Source organism: Primulina tabacum, chromosome 11, assembly GCF_025594145.1.
Source record: "Primulina tabacum isolate GXHZ01 chromosome 11, ASM2559414v2, whole genome shotgun sequence".
NCBI lineage: Eukaryota > Viridiplantae > Streptophyta > Magnoliopsida > Lamiales > Gesneriaceae > Primulina > Primulina tabacum.
The window spans coordinates 32,364,257-32,386,544 of record NC_134560.1 but is presented as its reverse complement, the minus strand read 5'-3'; the positions used below and the strand labels follow the sequence as shown (position 1 = coordinate 32,386,544).

General features: G+C 36.7%; 1 protein-coding gene across 1 annotated transcript; it reads right to left on the bottom strand.

Annotated features, from left to right (window-relative positions):
• Positions 1 to 509: 509 nt before the first annotated feature.
• Positions 510 to 1,432, bottom strand: LOC142519519 (major allergen Pru ar 1-like). The gene is made up of 2 exons (XM_075622559.1): positions 1,158 to 1,432; positions 510 to 1,082 (listed from the first exon to the last, which is right to left on the bottom strand). Exons 1-2 carry the CDS (start codon positions 1,339 to 1,341, stop codon positions 784 to 786), a joined length of 483 nt encoding a protein of 160 aa, XP_075478674.1. The 5' UTR covers positions 1,342 to 1,432; the 3' UTR covers positions 510 to 783.
• Positions 1,433 to 22,288: the final 20,856 nt, after the last annotated feature.

The window sequence follows — 22,288 nt, the reverse complement described above, 5'->3', positions numbered from 1 at the left end:
AATTTTCACGTACAATGACATATCTAGGATAAAAATTAAAGTGGGTAAATTTTAAATTATATTTTTATGTTGGCCAAAATATATTAATTTGTTATTTTTCTAATTAATTTATTGCAAAATAGAGAAAACATATTTTATGTAATATAGTGCATGCTGTAATTTGAAATCCAAATCGGGAATATTTTTAAAAAATTATATGTTTCCACCTAAATAAAATAAATCAATTTATATAAATGAGAATTTAAATTATGTCAAATGGGGTATAAAAACGCCAAGGAATTTAAAGATCGGTCAAATAAAAAATGACAAAAATTTGTTTGAGACGGTATCACGAATCATATTTTGTGAGATTGATATCTTATTTGGGTCATTCATGAAAAAATATTACTTTTTATGCTAAGAGTATTACTTTTTATTGTGAATATCGGTAAGGTTTATTCGTCTCACAGATAAAGATTCGTGAGACTGTCTCACAGGAGACCTACTCGTAAAAAATTGTGCAAATCACATCATCCAATATTCAACGTATTATTTTCACACAAGAAATACAACCACTCACTCGACTCTTATTACAACACAATCGCACATACAACTTTTAAATTTATTCCATCACAATTCACATGCGAAACAAAAACTAAAAAATAAAACTCATGATAAATCCACAAACATATTGCACACCGAAACACACACATGTTAACCTTTTTTCACAAGAGATCGAAACAAGGGAGCACTCAGGAATTTAGAATACGGTTTGTCTGCGTCCGCCCCGACGACGAAGGCGATTTAATAAGCATCAGGGTGTGCATGGAGGTGAGCTTCAACAGCCTTGAATAAGGCCTTCGCTTTCTCTTTTCCTTCCTTGATCTTCTCTTCGGTGATGCCGTGGGCATCGTGTTTGGTATGGTAATGGCTTACAGTCTTGAAGACAGAGCCGCCATCAGCGGAGGCTTCGATCTTGACAACGTAGGAAATGGATTCAAGATCTTCGCCTAAAACATCACCTTCAATGATAGAGTACTTGTACACATGATTTGCCTCGTCGATTTCATCGACCCTGTGTTTCGCGCTCTTGTATTGGCTACCTGCGTTATTATACATATTTCATAAATTTTTTGTTGCAAAAAAACCCGACGACAATCGCGATAATCTTTCTATACCTTCGCCAAAAGTGATCAATTTGATGCTTCCAACGCCGCCGTCTCCTTCAATATTTTTGATGCTTTTGAATGCCTCAGGCAAGACCTTGGGGATGAGGTGGTCGCCATCGAGGATGAAGGCCTTGAACAACTTGGCCGGTGGGATGGAACAGATAACTTCATGCTCGTAAGTGATCAAACCCATTATGAAATGCAAAAATGGACTAAACGAACAAGACTCGAGTTGTATATTACTAGTGAAAGAAGTAAAGTTTTGAGCGCACAAGAAATGAGGAAAAATGGACTATTTATAGAGGGAAAAGAAGCTTGCTCAAGATTGATGACAAGTGGGAAACAAATAAAAATCTATAGGAATATTATTATTATACATTAGACCCCCAACGCATTATTAGTACTCTTTGTAATAATTTTCATACAATAATCTTGCAATTTGTCTTATCAAATTGCGTACAAAAATTGAATGGCGGAGTTAATTTGACAAAATATGCATGCGCTGAAAATTTTGCTTGAAAATGGATATGCTTTTCCTTGACTTGACAATATAACTTTTTGGAGGAACCTTTGTTGAAACTTCGGCGTTAGAAGCTAGCCGATACAACAGCAACCCACTGTTTTTTTTTTTAAATCAAGACCCTTGGTTTTTAAATCAATGTTGGGTTTAGGGTAATTTTGTTCCGAAATAATAATTATTGCTGCTAGGAAAACTATCAGAACATGACGTTCGGGATGATGTAAGTTTTAAAAATATTTTAGTTACATCATTACCATCAATTATAAATTTTGATAAAATAACAAGTGTTCGTTCTTAAAATGAGTATCATACTTAAGGTCATGTTTTTACACTATAATTATATCAATCAAAATAAATTTCAAATCCTTGGAATATTGAAGTCATTCAAAATGCATTATGATTAGTATAAATATATTGTAAAAAATTAGAAGATGAATTTTATTTTCTTTTATTTAATTTATTTAACAAAAAAAATTTCAAATATGGATTTCAAATTACTCAATCCAGATACTAGAATTTTTCCTATATGTTGAATTCAATATCTATTAAGTAGGGAGACCGAGCTTGTATCCCAGTGATCTCACCCGTTAGATTAGCTGGCTCCTCTCTTCGGATTCGATCTCCCTTCCCGAGTGTGTTGTAATAAAAAAAATATCTATTAAATAGGGAGGAGGATTATTTTACTATTGGCCAGCAATGGCCCTCAAATTTTTATAATAATAATAATATAATAATATTATTATTATTATCTTTTAAGTTGCCCTATGTAGACAATTGGTGGGTAACCAGTGCGTGGATTGTAATTTTAGACCCATTAGATATCAGAAAAATGTGTAATTATATAACTGGTGATTGATAAAGGACGGTGATAAAGGCCCCACCATTATGCAATTATAATCATTTTTGTTACCCTCACCCCAAGTAAATTCACTACTAAAAACCCCACCATGTTGAAATATTTAATTCGTGTGTTATTATATTTATATTTTCAAGGTTATTTGTGACATTACATGTAGATAAGTGATATTATAATCCATTATTTTTAAAATCAAAACAAACACAATATTATTTGCTTGTGTCCGAAATTTCACGTAACTAGGGTCGGGTCTGGCGAAACAATTTCCCCGGATGACAGTATCCGGCCGAGCACAGACCTCCTGGTCAACAATATTCGAGATGATACCTGCGTGGATGAGAAAACGTTATTGGGCGCAAGAATTGTTTTCGTTATAGACCCTCTGATGCTTCAGTCAGCCATGAAAGCAAATTTAAGTAGTGCAAATATATTAGTGATTCTTTAAAGCAATGAGTGAATATACAAAAAATATAGAGAATATCTGGTATTTATAGAGCCTAAATTAGGTACCTTGTATGACAATAATTCTAGTATGGTAAGAACACCGATGAAGAAAGTAACCTTGAATATAAGATTTATGCTCATGTTATCTTATCTTTGGTAATTTATAAACTTAAAAGACACATCCTTATTTTCCCCAAATTATTTCCTTATTGTGAAAGATTTGTTGAGCGTCTTATATCGTATTCATTTTGGCCATGAACACATGTCTGATTCTGCAAGATGGTCTAGAATTGAGCCTAACTATTTCTTCAAAGTGTCCCAACATCTCTCTCACATAGGTGATTTTTCATTGATTTTATCATAATAATTAAAAATCGTATGTTTATCCTCAACATTCACTGTTTCATCATACGAATGGGCTAGAGAAAACCGCTACAGTGATTTACCAAATCAGTGCAATTAGATTGTCCCATTGAACCTAGTTCTTGAGATCTCCAGTCAGCATATGTTGGATTTTCCTTCGCACCAATTTATTCTATATGCTTAATCCCCATTCCCCTAGACGATTTTGTAGTTAACTCTAAGTTTAATCCTTTGATTTGAGGATCCGCTATATTATTTTTTGACTTAACATAGTCAACATATATGCCTAGAATTACCACTATACATATTATTTTGTGTCCTTCCAATCGTAGATTGACTATCATAATGTATATAAATAGTCGGGGACTGAATTTTGGCATTTTGGAATTTCTTCTATGAATTGACGCAGTCATTCAGTCTCTTGAGTACATTTGTCAAGAATTATAAACTCAGATTCCATCATGGATCTGACTAATGCAGTTTGTTTAGAAGATTTCTACGCAATTGTTGCACCTCTTAAAGTGAATACAAATTCACTTGTATATTTTGAATCTTTCATATCAAATATACAATTTGCATCATTGTATTATTCAATAACATTGGGATATCTAGTATAGTTCAATTCATAGTCACAAGTGTATCTTAAGTATCTTAGCAATCTGATAATTTTTTTCCAGTGTTCAATACCTGTATAACTCGTGAATCTACTCAATTTTCTTACTGCATAAGCTAAGTCTAGTCTTGTACAACTAATTAAGTATATCAGACTTCCAATGACTCGAGAGTATTCTAATTGAGAGATACTCTCGTCTCGATTCTTTGATAGATGCTGACTGGTATCTATCGGGGGTCTAGCCCATCCATAGTCATCCATATTGAATTTGTCAAGGATAATGTGATGGACTTAGAACTAACCTTTCTGATATTCTATGAACTTTAATTCCAAAGATCACATCGGCTAAGCCTAAATCTTTCACGTCGAATCTTTAGTTTAACAACTTCTTAGTGGATTTAATCATCTTATCATTACTACAAATAATAAGTATGTCATCTACGTAAATATATAAAATGACATAACCTATTTTCAGCGTTCTTTACGTATACACATTTGTCACATTCACTGAATTTAAATCCACTTTCTATAATGAATTTATCAAATTTTTCGTGTCATTGCTTTGGTGTTTGTTTTAAGCCATATATAGACTTTACCATTTTGCAAACCTTATTCTCTTGCCTAGTTGTAGAAAATCTCTCAGGTTGTTCCATGTAAATTTCATCTTCTAAATCTCCATGTAGAAAAGTTGTCTTTACATCCATTTGGTGAACTTCAACATTTGACAAGGCGACAATTGCAGTATCACGAATAGAGGTTATTATTGTTAAAAGAGAATAAGCGTCAAAGTAATCAAGCCCTTCACCTTTATGGTAACCTTTGATTACCAATCTGGTTTTATACTTATCTATGGTTCCATCTGATTTCATTTTTCGTTTGAAAATCCATTTACAGCCTAGTGATTTGATTCCCGGAGGAATATCCACTAATTCTCATGTATGATTTTGTAAAATGGATTTTATTTCGGAATTGATAGCTTCTTTCCATTGAGGTCTCTAGGATGAATTCACTGCTTCTTTGAAGCTTATATATTCACTCTCAATCTTAAAAGTGATGAAATCCGAACAAATAGATTTCTCTGTCCTAGCTCTCTTACTCTGTTTATATTCAACCCATGGTTAACCTCTTGTTCTTTCCAGTTGTCTCTTGTGATCTTTAGGATGAACTTGGTTCTTCCTTAGATTTGCATGGAAATACATGTTCAAAGAACGAGGCATTTCTTGATTCTATTATCGTATTCTTGTGTATAAGATATTTGAGAATCATGTACAAGAAAACAATAAGCGCTACTGTTTGAGCATATCCAATGAAAATACAATCAACAGATTTTGGTCCAATCTTTACTTTATTCGGAGTGAGTATTGCTACATTGACAAAACACCCCCCACACTCGCAAGTATTGATAGGAAGGAGTTCTTCCTTTCTATAACCCATATGATCTTTTATCTTGCTTCTTTAGGGGTACCTTATTTAAAAAGTAATTTGTTGTTAAAACAACTTCCCCCCACATGTTCTGTGGTAAACCAAAACTTAATAACAATGCATTCATAATTTCTTTCAAGGTTAGATTCTTTTTCTCTGCAATGCCATTTTGCCGAGGAGAATAAAGTGCAGTTCTTTCGTGTTTGATATCATGTTGAGCATAAAACTCAGTAAATGGTGATTCATATTCACGTACACGATCACTTTTTAGCACCTTAATTTTCTTGCTAAGTTGGTTTTCAACTTCACTTTTGTAGTGGACAAATTTTTCAATTGTTTCATCTCTACTTTTAAGAAGTTACACATGACAAAACTTTGTGATATCGTCAACAAAAGTAATGAAGTGTTTATTTCCACCACGTGTTTGCACACCTTTTAAATCACATATATGAACGTGAAATAAATCAAGTGGTTCACTAATTCTTTGTTGGAAGAATAAAAGTTTCTCCTTTTTGAGCTTTGGTCATGCTCGACAATATTTGCCTTGGCAGCAACTGGAGAAAACAATCTTCTTTCAGAACTCTTGTCGCCTTCCTCGATGTGAAGTCGAACAATGATCTCTTCAAAATTCATCTCCTTTTGCTTGTGTTTCAAATAGTTTTTGAATTCCTTCTAAGCTGGTGGTAGCTTCTCAACAATAACAGCCACTTGAAAAGTCTTTAAAGCTCTTGTGGTCCTTAAAGCTCTTAATTACCAAAATTTAACCCTTACGTCCATCTATTAGAGAATGCAACCTAAATTATTCTAGGTTCTCAAATCCCCAAAAATAATTCCCACAACCTAACATAATAATCCATGCAATCGAGGCGGTAAATAAAAATCCTTAGGCATAAAGCTTACTTGTGATCAGTGTAGAGTCTGGCTCCGCCTTCGCCTCCTCTGCGTGCATCACATTGGCCCTGCCAATAGTGGAGCCCTTGTTCCTAGGGCAATCAGCTGTCTTGTGGCCCTCTTCCTTGCATATGGATCATTTTAAAGTCCCCCACATACACTTACCGAAGTGAAACCGGTTGCACTGCTTGCACGGCTGCCTCTCCTCCAGCTTAGGAGCCCCTGGTGCCTGCAATGGCCTCTTTTGTTCGGGCCTCTGAAATCGACCCCGGGCTTCTGACGCCCCTGATGCCTCGGTGGCCTAGTGAACTGCCTCTTATAAGGCTGCGAGCTAGACTGGGCCTGATGCCTCTTCCGCTGCATTTCAGCATCGATATCATGGAGGTCATGTTCTGCCTGAAAATCACAAGCGGTGGCCTCATCATAACTCACCGATCTCATCAGCATCACATCCCGGCGCAAAGTGGGTCTGAGGCCATCCATGAAGTGCCTCAGTTTCTGAGCGGCATCTCTCGCAATAAAGGGCACAAAGTGACAACCTCTGTAAAACTTCTGGATAAACACTGCCACAGACAAGTCCCTCTGTTGAAGATTCATAAATTCCCTCATCAAGCATTCCCTGACCTCCGCTGGAAAGTATTTGTTGTAGAATACCTCCTTGAATCGGTCCTATGTGAGAGTAGCCAAGTTCACCCCATGCACTGCTCCCTCCCACCAAAGGGATGCATCGTCCCTCAGCATATACGCGACGCATCTGACCCTGATCTCTGTCTCTGATGTCTAGATACATAAAGTGCAGCTCTAGAGACCAGATCCAACCCTATGCTAAAAACGGATCAGTAGTACCCCCGAACTCCTTCGGGTTGAGCCGTCTGAACTGCTCATAAATGTCCGTTTGGGCTCTCGGATCCTGCTGTGCCTGCTCCATCAGTCTAGCAATACCCTCAAGGACACGAGTAGCTGCATCTCCTGGCGATGGTGGTGGTGGGAGGCCTCTATCGCCTCCAAAAGTATCATCTTGTCTGTCAGTGCTGGGGGCGCATCTGGGAGGCATAATATCTGAATATTGTCCAAATTGTAAACATTACCCATTATGCAATTTAATATAGTTTTTTTAAAACAATTAATTCTTAAATCATGTAAAAAGCTAAACGTATACGGTAAATTGCAGTAAAACATGTATCATGTAAACATGCAAGTGATAGCATTAAACCATTTCAAACATTTAAAAACATATAAACTTACAGACTAGAGGTTTGAAGACTGAGCTGCAGAAGCTGGCGGTGACACAACCCTATACAGGACCCTTGCTCTGATACCAACCGTAACACCCCATATTCGACGACTGCCCTCACTATACCAAGATGCGTCTTTCTAACGTGCTTATGTCCTCACTCACACGCACCCTAGGAAACTTCCCAGGGGGTCACCCATCCCAAAATTGACCCAAGTCGAGCACACTTAACTTTTGAGTTCTTATGTGATGAGCTATCGAAAAAAAATACACCTTCTTGATATGAGTAGTACGTATCAAATTTTTTAAGCCTTCCTCAACTGCGCAGGTCTCATACCTGAACAGTTTAAGAATTCCTCTCCTTTCAGTGTAAGATCGGTTCATTCATGTTCTCTCCGCCTAGAAGCCTGCCAGGAGTCGCTCATTATCCATGCAACCACATGGCACCGGCGATCACCCCCTGCCCTCTTCGGCCCCGGGCCTCACAATACAAGTGATTTGTTATATCCCCAGTTCAGTCTAGACTTATAACACTTTAGACTTAAACACTTCCAAACTGATACTTCTAGTATATGTTTGTTGATAATAGACAATATACAAACTACTATTCGAATGTAATAAATTACAATACTATCTTAGCACTTAATGATCCTTAAATGATCAGATACAATACTTTTTGAAAGTATTTTACAATGATTGAGTTTTGAGGATTTAAGATATTTTTGCTACTTTTGAAAATTCTAGTTTTAGGTTTTGTTTGACGGTTTACGATTTTATGTTTTGCACCCGTTCTTTTGGATTTTCAAATAATTGGTTGGTTGATATTTTAAATGATAAAAGTTTATAAATATGTATGCAAATTCAGCCGAAATCAAGTTAAAAAAAAATTCTAGTACATTTTAAAGAAAAACGAGTAGTAGACATTTTACAAATAAGTGCTGAAAAAAGCCTAACTGATATATTAGAACAAATCATCAACAAGGTTGGCTAAGTGAATTAAAAGGTAAACGAAAGTGCAGAAAATGCATATGTATGTTTCTGAATTTCAGAAACTAAAGCACATACATCACCTCTTCCTCCGTTTGGAAGGCTCAGACTAGAAGATTTTGGATTATACAAGTGATTTGTAATATCCCAGTTCAATTTAAACTTAAACACTTCCAAACTGATACTTCTAGTATATGTCTACTATTAATAGACAATATACAAACTTGTAGGATCGAGCCTTTGCCGCTTTACCAAAAGCTATAGCTGGAGGTAATGGTGCAACTCAAATTTTTTAAACCGCAGAGCAGCTCAAGCACCACGGTTCGATCGCTCTACCAAGCAGGGAAAATTATTGAACCCAAAAATCTCCCTCCCAATAATTACACTTCTTGCAATCAATGTGAATCGAATCCATGACATTGGCTCTGATATCAATTGTAGGAATGTGTAGAGCCCAAAATCAGTACACATAAAACCCATGCATTTATTTATTTGTTAAATCATTTATTTTAATTTAAAAATGAGTTTTTGCCATGCATGATTTATCTAAATTCATTATTGTAAATTAATGATGCTTATGTGATGCACCTTAAATGTTTTTTTTTTTCGAGTTTCATATTTCAGACGATTATTCGGGATGGGATCGAGGAGAAGACCGGTGGCGACTTGTGGCAAAATTTTAAAATGCGGTATTTCATTTTTAATTAGAAATGGGCATTTTAAATGATTTATTTGTTTTAAGCATTTTAATAGCCTAATTAAATTATTAGCTAATTATATGATTTCAAACTTTTAAGGTTGTAGCACTTGTGCATTTTATTTAAATTTAGAAAAATCTAGTGGGGTTATTATGGAATTAACTTTAAATTATCATGTTAAATAATTGGTGGATATATTTTAATCATATTAATTAGCCCTAATTTCCCCACTAATATGCACACACACGTTACAATTGTTTTTTTTTTTATCACAACACACACACACCTACACGTATAACATACACACACATCTCTCTTGTTACCATTCCATCTTTTTTAAAAGAAAATTTTAGGGTTCTTGGAGCCATAGAGCAGCTACCCCCTCCCTCTCCAATTTCCAGCAAATTTTCGTGTATTTTCTTCAAAGAAAATCGAGCAACCATCGTCTCGGATCAATCCTCGCGCCATCTCCGCTTCGGTATCGTCGGTTCGATAAACTTTAACATCATAAGGCACGTTATTCTGTTATTTCTGCATCGATCTCGTTTATTATGCGATGTGTTGTTATTTATGCGTAAAAATACATGTGTGATGTGTAGAAGTATGAGCAACGATGTTTGGATCAATTTTTGAAACAGTTTTTGGACCACAAATCACGTTTTTACTGTCTTTTCAAAAACTGCGATTTTTCGGTCGTGATTCTGAGAAAACTTTCAATACAAAAATTGTAGAACTTTTTGATACCTTCGATTTGATATAAAAGTCGAAATATTTGGATAAAAATTGAGTGAGTTATGGTGTTTTTTGTGGGACTGCTCAAATTGCGTTTTCTGGAAAATTATGTTATTGATGCATTCTTGAAGTCTTATTTTTGCAGGCTTCGTTGGGGATCGATGGGCGATCGTTGCTGCATTTAGGTATGTTTAGTATGATGTTGGGGTTGGTAATTGGTGTACCGGTTAGTGTCGATAGGCACTTTAATTCATTAGAAGTAGTAAGAAGCGATTTGGTGTCAAGTCCCGTGTTTTTGAGTTGCATCGTGTCGTAGGTTGGATGTCGTGAATTTGGGATGTGTGTACGGGTCGTATCAAAGTAGTAGCATCCAAGGGTGGGTCTCGAGGCATCGGGTCATAGTCCGTACAATCATGTTTAGAATGTTGAGCATCACATGTATTGAAGTTTCGTTGGTTTGCTTTCACCGAGAGTACACGGACCCGGACACTGACCCAGGCACGGGGTCTGTGCTTTGTTCCTTCCGAAGTGTCATTTTGCCGAGTCTACACGGACCCTTACACGGACCTAGGCACGGGGTCCATGCCTTCCCTTTTCTTCGCATGCATTTTACAGTACCTACACGGACCCGAAGCCGGACCTGGGCACGGGGTCCGTGTACCTCCTGTTTTGGAATAGTTTAGGTTTACCTTTGAGATTGTTTTGGGGTTCTATACCATGGCTTAGTACGATTATTAAACGAGGTCAAGTCCCGAGGGATTTAGAATGTCATAAGCTATTTATTTACTTCGGTGGTAGCACAAGTACCTACGTCTAAGCTATGAAAGATAAATGTTTGAACTCATGTTAGTATGTTGCAGCAGTGGCCCCAAAGCGAGATCCAACGAATCCCTCAACGCCAAGTAAGTATGTTCGACGTGCAAAGGAAAATATTTTCAAGTTTTTGAGGTATGCTAAATGTCTTGTGACCAAATTATGAATGGGTTTGGAAGTCGGTGAACGTGGCCGAGGACCTCTCCATCCCGTTAAAGCATGAACGGGTTTAGATCAGGATTGGAAAGCGCTAAAGCATGAACGGGGACCAATCCACCCGTTAAAGCATGAACGGGGATCTCATGTATGTGGCAGTGGATTCGTCCATGTCAGCCCAGTAATGTGGTTTAGTCTGATCAGGTGTATTATGTATGGGTCACTTGCTTTAAAACATGCCTCTACGCAAAATGATGAAGTTATGTATGTTCAAGTATGTTCAAGTATGCAAGCACGTTTAAGAAAAGTTTTATGTTTATGGCACGTCTATGTATGTACGTATGTAAGTTCAAGCTTAAGCGCAAGTTCAAATTCATGTATGTACGCTCTATTTTAAAGTTGCATGTGGTTTTATTATGTATTACTCGTTACTTCAAGTTTATACGTGTTGAGTCTTTAGACTCACTAGACTTGATCGATGCAGGTGAGGTTGATTTCGAGGAGACTAGGGGTGGGGACCAAGGAGCTGGCTTGGGCTGAGCGGGAGGCTAAACCCGAGGACCGCCATGTTTTTAAGAATTTATGAAAGTTCAAATACTCTGATTTTATGTCACTGTCATGGTGCCTAGTCAAATGCTTTAGCAAAATTTTTAATTTCGAACGTTTGGTTGCAGTATTTTTTTTTAGAACGGATTATGGATGATTGCAATTTGAAAGTTTATTTCATATTTAAGAAATTTTTTATTTTCCGCAAAATTCAAGTAGTTTAAAAGTACGGTATGTTACAGAATGTGTGATTGCTGCTTTACCAAGAGCTATAGCTGGTGGTAATGGTGCAACTCAAATCTTTTAACCGAGCAGCTAAAGCACCACGGTTCGATCGCTCTACCAAACAGGGACAATTATTACACCCAACAAAATTGCTATTCGAATGTAATAAATTTCAATACTATCTTAGCACTTAATGATTCTTAAATGATTAGATACAATAATTTTTGAAAGTATTCTAGACTGATCGAGTTTTGAGGATTTAAGATATTTATTCTACTTTTGAAAAAATGCTAGTTTTAGGTTTGGTTGGACTGTTTACAATTTTATGTTTTGTACTCGTTCTTTTGAATTTTCAAATGATAGGTTGGTTGGTATTTTAAATGATCCAAGTATATAAAAAGGTATGCAATTTATTTCGAAAGCATGTTAAAAAAAATTCTAGTACATTTTAAAGGAAAACGAGTAGTAGACGTTTCACAAATAAGTGCTGAAAACACCCAAACTGACATATTAGAACAAATCATCAACAAGGTTGGCTAAATGAATTAAAAGGTAAACTGAAGTGCGGAAAAAGCATATGTATGTTTCTGAATGTTCAGAAATTCAAGCGTCTACATCACCTCTTCTTCCGTTTGGATGGCTCAGATTAGAAGATTTTGGATTGTACAAATGATTTTTAATATCAGGTTCAGTTTAGACTTAAACACTTCCTAAATGATACGTATATTACATGGCTGCTGATAATAGACAATATATAAACTGCTATTCGAATGTAATAAATTACAATACTATCTTAGCACTTGATGATCCTTAAATGATCAGTTACAATACTTTTCGAAAGTATTCTAGACTGATTGAGTTTTATTTAGATTAATTAAAGCTTGAATATTTAATATTTCTTAGCAATTGCAATCCTCTACTGTTTAGCTGAATTTCCTTCTATATATAATTTCTTGAAATAAAATATTTGTTCCAAAGAAAAGTGGGGCGCCCCAAACCTCGCCACGTAATCAAACAATATGTGACGTCATATGCATAAAAATTTTCTTTTCGACGACGTAATAATATAATGCATATACGACAAAATAATGCCATCACCACACTATCTACGTCAGTGTAGCAGAAACAGTTTAATAAATACACACATACAACTCAAATAAGACAATGAACCATATTGTTTCTATTTACTATTAACTACAGGACTGTTTGACTAGACACACCTAGTCCTTCACCACTATCCTATTTCACGCATAGTCTTGTAACCTGCCCAACAGAAACAGCCCTCAAAGGGTGAGCATACACAACAATCATCATCAAAATACATAACAGTTATATTATCAACAATATAAAATATAACTGGAATGATAACAGAAATACCCCCTTTGCTGTCTCTGGACAATCAAGCCATCAACAACCTCAACAATATCACAATGCAACAATAACATCGACGATACGTCGCACCCCAACTCCGGCGACAGCAATATCGTCGAACGAACAACAACATCGACGATACGTCGCACCCCAACACCGGCGACAGCAATATCGTCGAACGAATAACACAAACGATACGTCGCACCCCAACTCCGGCCACAGCAATATCGTTGAACGAACATCATCAACGTGACAACATCAACGAAACGTCTCCCAACAACGATAGTCAACAATATCAACAATAATAAACAACAAAAAATATAATATCAAATCACCCAATTCCGGTGATTTATCATTGTTCAACGCAATAGTATTCATCAATACTAAACAATAACAACATATGCTCGTACGTCAACACGTACCTGATAATCGAGTATATATAAAATCTGGCTATTTCTTTGCTCCCGAGGCTTGTGATGTATCTAAATAATTCAACGACAATATCATATCATTGTCACCGTATAAACACAGTTATAACAGCCTCAATATATAACATCAAATAGCCCAACAACAATTAATTCAACAAAATATAAAACTCGATTTTAAATTCGTATTGTTCAACAATTTAATATTCTGGTGTTTTTAATTCACAATACTACAATCAAATACAATCTAATTAATTAACTTCAAATAATAGGCTATTTTACAACATCCGTCAATTTACGAAAACTTTATATCAACGTGTAGCCTATACTTCGTAGACTCCGAATATATAATAAGAATTAATAACAACTGAAAAACAACTCTCTAATCTTAGTCCAACAATTAAAAATCCCTAATTAAAACAAATTAAGAATAATTCAAAATAACACCACTATAATCTTCTCTACTTCGTTAAAATCATACACTATTCAACAATCTTCAATTTCAGTATGATTTAACAATTTATCGGATTTATTCCAGAAATCGACGAATTTCAAACATCACCAAAACTACAAAATTTATACCTCAAATCGAAGACCCCGTGTACAACGATCCCAGAACTGAAGTCGGTTCATCGATTGGATAAACCGATAAGCCGCAAAATCAAAAAGAAAATCAAAACACTATATCACCTCGTATCTGCTCTCACCTCTGTGTCTCGTTTATCACATATGAGTTTGGTGGAATTCAATATTCTATCTCCTTAAATGAATTTCGACCCCGAAATTAATCAACAACAGTAATAACATTCATAAATAAAGATACGTCATACCATCAGAATAAGTAGGGGTAGAGCTCCCTCATATGCTGCTCTGTCTCCCAAGTGGCCTATTCGACACCTCTGTGCTCCCACTGAACCTTCACCATCGGTATAAGCTTACTACGAAGCCTTCGTTCAGATCGATCCAAAATACAAACTGGTCTCTCAACATAAGACACATCAGGATCTAACTGAACCTCAGAAATATCCAACACATGTGAATGATCCGGCTCATACTTTCGCAACATCGACACATGAAATACATCATGAATACCAGATAAAGATGGAGGTAGAGCCAATCGGTAAGCCAAAGTGCCTATCCGCTGCAATATCTCATACGGACCAACATACCTCGGTGCTAACTTTCCCTTCATACCAAATCGTACTATGCCACGGAAAGGAGAAACTTTCAAAAATACTCGATCGCCCTGCTGAAATTCTAAGGGTCTTCGTCTTTTATTGGCATATGCGGCCTGTCTATCTTGAGCTGCTTTCAATCGTTGCTGTATCAACTTTACTTTTTATTCCATCTCATGAATCATATCAGGACCGGTAACTGCAGCTCGATCAACATCATCCCAGTATAACAGAGATCTACAACGTCTCCCATACAATGCCTCAAATGGAGCCATCTGAATACTACTCTGATAACTATTTTTATACACAAACTCCACCAATGGAATAGATGACTGCCAAACAGATTTAAAATCCATAACATAAGCACGCAACATATCCTCCAGCGTCTGAATAGTACGCTCAGTCTGACCATCTGTCTGAGGATGATAAGCTGTACTCAATCTCAACTCTGTCCCCATCGCAGTCTGCAATCCTTCCCAAAATGAGAAGTAAATCGAGGATCTCTATAAGATATAATAGACACTGGAATCCCATGCAGTCGTACAATCTCTCGTATATACAAGTGTGCCATCGTCAAGTACGTACTACTCATGCTATAGGGTATAAAATGTGCAACTTTCGTCAAGTCGATCAACAATCACCCAAATAGCTTCAATAGTTCCAGTGCTTCTTGGCAAATGAGTCACAAAATCCATCGATATGTGCTCCCATTTCCAAGTCGGTACTTCTAAACTCCTCAATTCACCTCCCGACCTTCTCCTTTCAGCTTTGATTTGTTGACAATTGAGACATCGACGTACAAAATCAATCACATCACGTTTCATTCCCTTCCACCAAAACTGAGAGCGTAGATCCTTATACATCTTCTTGCCACCAGGGTGGATAGAATATCGACTACAATGTGCACACCGCAACAGACCCTAGCGCAACTCAGATGCATCAGGAACTACCCATCTATCCTTCATCCTCAAACTGCCATCATCAGCCACTCTAAAACAAGTATCTTGTTTCCGAGAAATCAACTCCTTCCACCGCTGAACTCTCTCATCTGTCATCTGTGCATCACGAATACAACCATATATATCAGGTTCAGCTAATAAGGTAAATACCTGGATAGGAGTCGTCGAGATATCAAAATCATATCCCAAGGAACAACAAGACATCATCATAGCTGATAAACGACTCACATCCTCTGCAGTACAACTCACTTTACGGCTCAGTGCATCAGCTGTAAGATTGGCTCGACCAGGATGATATTCAATCTCACAATCATAATCCTTCAGCAAATCTAGCCATCGTCTCTGTCTCATATTCAACTCGGCCTGTGTAAACAGAAATCTCAAGCTCTTATGATCAGTATAAATCGTAAACGAGGTACCATATAAATAGTGTCGCCATATCTTCAAGGAAAAGATAATGGCTGCCAACTCCAAGTCATGCACATGGTACCTTGTTTCGTGTGGTTTCAGCTGTCTCGAGGCATATGCCACAACATGTCGATCCTGCATCAAAACACATCCTAAACCATGTAATGATGCATCAGTATAAACAACAAACCTCTCGTTTTCTGTAGGAATTGATAACACTGGTGCAGTCGTCAGTCGGTGCTTCAACTCCTGAAAACTCCTCTCACATGCTTCAGACCACTGAAATCGCACACTTTTCTGGGTCAACTGTGTCAAAGGTCTAGCAATCTTTGAAAATCCTTCTATAAATCGACGATAATAGCCTGCTAAACCCAAGAAACTACGGATCTCTGGTACAGATGTAGGTGTAGAACACTGTAACACAGCTTCAACCTTCGTTGGATCAACTGAAATCCCATCTCTCGATATAACATGACCCAAGAAGACCACTCGATCCAACCAAAACTCACACTTACTGAGTTTGGCATACAACTGTCTATCTCGCAACACCTGTAACACTGAACGCAAATGCCCTGCATGCTCAGCCTCACTCCTGGAATATATCAATATATCATCAATAAACACAATAACAAATCGATCGAGATAAGGTTGAAATACCCTATTCATCAAACTCATGAACACAGCTAGAGCATTCGTCAACCCAAATGGCATAACCAAAAACTCATAATGCCCATATCTGGTCCTGAATGCTGTCTTCTGGATATCCTCCTCTCTAACTCTTATCTGATGATATCCTGACCTCAAATCAATCTTCGAATATACCGAGGTTCCCTGCAACTGATCAAACAAATCATCAATATGAGGGAGGGGATATTTATTCTTAATCGTTACCTTATTCAGCTGTCGATAGTCAATACAAAGCCGCATCGTTCCATCTTTCTTTCTCACAAATAAGACTGGTGCACCCCAAGGCGATACACTAGGGCGAATGTATCCCTTGTCCAACAAGTCCTGCAACTGGGCTTTCAACTCTCTCAACTCTGCTTGTGCCATTCTGTAAGGAATACGAGAAATAGGGGAAGTACCTAGGCATCAACTCAATCCCAAACTCCACCTCACGAACTGGTGGGAAGCCTGGAATCTCATCAGGAAATACATCGGCAAACTTAGCAACTACTGGTATCTCCTCTATTCCCACCTTCTTCTTCTTCTCTGTCACATCTACAGCATAAATAAGATAACCCTCATGTCCATGCTCCAATAACCGAGACATCCGAATAGCAGATACCAACGGAACACGGGGACGAGAACCCTTCCCATAAAATGTCCAACGCTCTTTCTCATCTGTATAAAAGTATACTACCCATTGATAACAATCAACCGTCGCACCATATCTCTTCAGCACATTAATTCCCACAATACAATCAAAATCAGTCATCTCTAGAATAATCATATCAGATCTCAGCTCATAGCCCTCATAAGAAATAATATCATCTGATATCATAGATACAACTGATATATCAACTCCAGAAGGTGTCGAAACAGAAAGAGGCATAGACAATGGAGACGAGCGCATATGATGCTCAACTACAAACCTCTTCGATATAAAAGTGTGCGAGGCACCAGTATCAATAAAAATATAAGCAGGATAAGAACACAAATAACACTTACCCGCTATCATCTCCTCTCGTGCCTCCTCTGCCTGCTCCCGGGTCAAAGCATACACCTGTGCCTGAGGCGGACCAGCTCCCTGCATACGTGGCTGTCCTCCAGAAGGTCGCGGTGTAGACTGCTGAGGTTGTCGTCCTCCTCTCCCTGAGGATCTACCTCTATCACTACTGGGCTCTCGATGTCCCTCACGACTAGGACACTGTCTGGCTATATGGCCCACATCGCCACACTCAAAACATGTGATCTCGGTCTGTGTACACTGTCTGATCAGATGAGGTCCCCCACAACGAAAACATCTCACTCTCTAGACTCTCCTCTCTGCCCCTGAACAGACTAGGGATGGGAAAAAATACCGAAATACCGAAATACCGAAAAACCGTACCGAAAAAATACCGAACTTACCGAAAAAATCGGTATACCGAAAATTTCGGTACGGTATCATACCGTACCGAAATTTTCGGTATCGGTACGAAATTTTTTTTTTCGGTATTTCGGTATATACCGAAATACCGAAAATAATTTTTTATTATTATTATTTTTTAAATTTAAGTTCGGTATACCGAAAAAATTTCGGTATACCGACAATTTTTTTGGTATATCGATAAAGTTTTCGGTGTCGGTACGGTACCGGTATGAATTTTTTTCATACCGAATTTTCGGTATCGGTATCGGTATGGAAAAATTCCATACCGATATTTTCGGTACGGTATACGGTACCGTAGTTCAGTACGGTATACTGTACCGTACCCACCCCTAGAATAGACTGAGAACTGCCCCCACAACTCTCAACACGTCGTGAATCAAATCGACGCTTCCCAGATGATGCTGAAGAAGAAGATGAACCCTTCTGATATTTAAAAGACTGTCCATGTGGTCGCAATGACTCCCTAGTCGGCTCTGATAATCGTCCCTGAGCCCCATACTCCTGCATCACCAACTCAGCCATCTCAGCCCTCGTCACTGCATCCTCAAATGATACCGGGTTGTTTGACTGCAAACGATCAAATAACTCTAACTTCAACCCTTTCAAGAAGTGCCTCATCTTAGCATGAACATTTGTAGCAATATGTGGCACATATTTCAGCAATGCAGAATACCGAGACTCATACTCAGCAACAGACATACTGCCATGTCTCAAATCCTCGAATTCTTTCTCTTTCTTCTGTCTGGCTGCTATAGAAAAATACTTATCAAGAAAACGAGAGCGAAACACATCCCAATCAACAGTACGGCCCTGAGCTCTCAATCCGGCCTCAGTCGTCTGCCACCACAATAGTACATTCCTCGAAAGCTGAAATGTAGCCAATCGTAACCAAGCAGACCTAGCACACGGAGCGGTCACAAATATCTGCTCTATCCTCTCAATCCACTCCTCTGCTCGCTCACCAGTCTCAGAGCTATCAAGTATCGGTGGAAGATAACTGCTGAACTGTGCCAAAGTCAACTCACCAGGCAATAAAGGCTGATCTGCAGGTGCCTGTCCCATAGGAGGAGGTGGCAATGGATTCATTTGTCCAAACCCACTGTCAACCTCATCTGTTTCCTCGTGTGGATGTATCTGTTCTCTAGCTGCCATCACTGGAAATCAAATTGTTAATCATATCATTTAACAATTACAATCCAGTAATTATCATCACACCTTTCGCACGAAAGCACACGCAACTAAAGAACAATCAATCATATCGAAAAATCATCAATAACAAGTCAAATGCACAGACACACGCAGATAATATCGCATCCAACTCCCTCATCACAAACCCAACTCCTAACCATCCCAGACATCTAACATATGCTCTGATACCACTAAATGTGGCGTCTCCAAACCTCGCCACGTAATCATACAACATATGACATCATATGCATAAAAATTTTCTTTTCGACGACGTAATAATATAATGCATATACGACAAAATAATGCCATCACCATACTATCTACGTCAGTGTAGTAGAAACAGTTTAATAAATACACACATACAACTCAAATAAGACAATGAACCATATTGTTTCTATTTACTATTAACTACAGGACTGTTTGACTAGACACACCTAGTCCTTCACCACTATCCTGTTTCACGCATAGTCCTGTAACCTGCCCAACAGAAACAGCCCTCAAAGGGTGAGCATACACAACAATGATCATCAAAATACATAACAGTTATATTATCAACAATATAAAATATAACTGGAATTATAACAGAAATACCCCCTTTGCTGTCTCTGGACAATCAAGCCATCAACAACCTCAACAATATCACAATGCAACAATAACATCGACGATACGTCGCACCCCAACTCCGGCGACAGCAATATCGTCGAACGAACAACTACATCGACGATACGTCGCACCCCAACACCGGCGACAGCAATATCGTCGAACGAATAACATCAACGATACGTCGCACCCCAACTCCGGGGACAGCAATATCGTTGAACGAACAGCATCAACGTGAAAACATCAACGAAACGTCTCCCAACAACGATAGTCAACAATATCAACAATAATAAACAACAAAAAATATAATATCAAATCACCCAATTCCGGTGATTTATCATTGTTCAACGCAATAGTATTCATCAATACTAAACAATAACAACATATGCTCGTACGTCAACACGTACCTGATAATCGAGTATATATAAAATCTGTCTATTTCTTTGCTCCTGAGGCTTGTGATGTATCTAAATAATTCAACGACAATATCATATCATTGTCACCGTATCAACACAGTTATAACAGCCTCAATATATAACATCAAATAGCTCAACAACAATTAATTCAACAAAATATAAAACTCGATTTTAAATTCGTATTGTTCAACAATTTAATATTCTGGTGTTTTTAATTCACCATACTACAATCAAATACACTCTAATTAATTAACTTCAAATAATAGGCTATTTTACAACATCCGTCAATTTACGAAAACTTTATATCAACGTGTAGCCTATACTTCGTAGACTCCGAATATATAATCAGAATTAATAACAACTGAAAAACAACTCTCCTAATCTTAGTCCAACGATTAAAAATCCCTAATTAAAACAAATTAGGAATAATTCAAAATAACACCACTATAATCTTCTCTACTTCGTTAAAATCATACACTATTCAACAATCTTCAATTTCAGTATGATTTAACAATTTATCGGATTTATTCCAGAAATCGACGAATTTCAAACATCACCAAAACTACAAAATTTATACCTCAAATCGAAGACCCCGTGTCAACGATCCCAGAACTGAAGTCGGTTCGTCGATTGGATAAACCGATAAGCCGCAAAATCAAAAAGAAAATCAAAACACTATATCACCTCGTATCTGCTCTCACCTCTCTGTCTCGTTTATCACATATGAGTTTGGTGGAATTCAACGACTCAAATAATTAATTAATTTTTTATTTATTTTTTTAATATTATATTATATTATATTAATAAAATAATATAATATAAAATAATGTAATATATTTAACATTTTAACAACGGTACATCCCTTTGGACCACTCAAACGATCAAATTTTTCAAAACTCAAAACATGAAACTTCTATATCTCAAGTTTTTCTACGTTATATCCAAATTTCAAATCATTTGGACTTCATATGATCAAAATATGTCATATTTTCCTCTTTAAAAATCATTAATTATTTAGTAATCTCACATTACTAAATCAACAAAATGTGATATTTACTTCAGGGATTACAAAAAGTGTCTATTGGCTTGTATTTTAATCCTTGTCAGCATTTTTTTGACAATCGTAGAGTGTTGCGATCAGCTTTGTATTGTACACTATTGCGATCTATTTTGTTTGCTGGTGTAAACTGAAAGTGAGCAAACTGGAATCTTTTAAATTGAGTAAGGAAAACTGATAATCTTATAAGAACTATTTTAGTTTGAGACTGTATCAGTTTTGTTCCACTAGACTAGATTAATATATATTATCAATTCAAAAACAAGGTTACACATAATATAGTGGTGTATTTTTAAAAATTTACAAATATACATACAAAACCACACACACACAGATATATATATATATTACTTAACTTTTAAATAAGTAAATTTATCTGATGATATAAATTTTAAAAAACTACTTAACTTTTAAATAAGTAAATTTATCTGATGATATAAATTTTAAAAAACTATTTCAAACTGAATATGTTATCCATGTCAATTAATTTTTAATTCAAAAAAATTAATAAAAATAATATGTTATAATTATATACAAAATCTATATAATTCTATTAAAAAAGATTTACAAAAGTTTATAAAAATTTTGCAAAAATGTTTTACAGGAATCCACTATATGAGATTGTGTAAAAGGCAATAAAAATTTATCAACTACACAAAAATCAATCATTTAAAAAAATCATTAAATATTATCAAAATTCTGAATTGAATACACACCACTTTGTAAATATCTGTGCTTCAATCCGACTCGAACGTCGAACCCACCCAAGTTGTCACCCTTAACCAATATAAGTATCATTTTTCAAATCCATTTTTTTCCCCCAAAATCAGATTTTCCCACCTTAATCAAATCAGTCAAAAGTAGATGTGAATTTAAATTGTCAAACGGGATAAATAAAGTCCAGGAATTAAAAGACTGGTCAAACAAAAAATTGTGCAAAATCATA

Excerpts from the sequence above, each read along its gene's own strand:
- LOC142519519 (XM_075622559.1), bottom strand. The coding sequence starts at position 1,341 with ATGGGTTTGATCACTTACGAGCATGAAGTTATCTGTTCCATCCCACCG. Across the intron at positions 1,083-1,157 it reads ATTGATCACTTTTGGCGAAG|GTAGCCAATACAAGAGCGCG; the intron begins GTATAGAAAGAT and ends ATAATAACGCAG.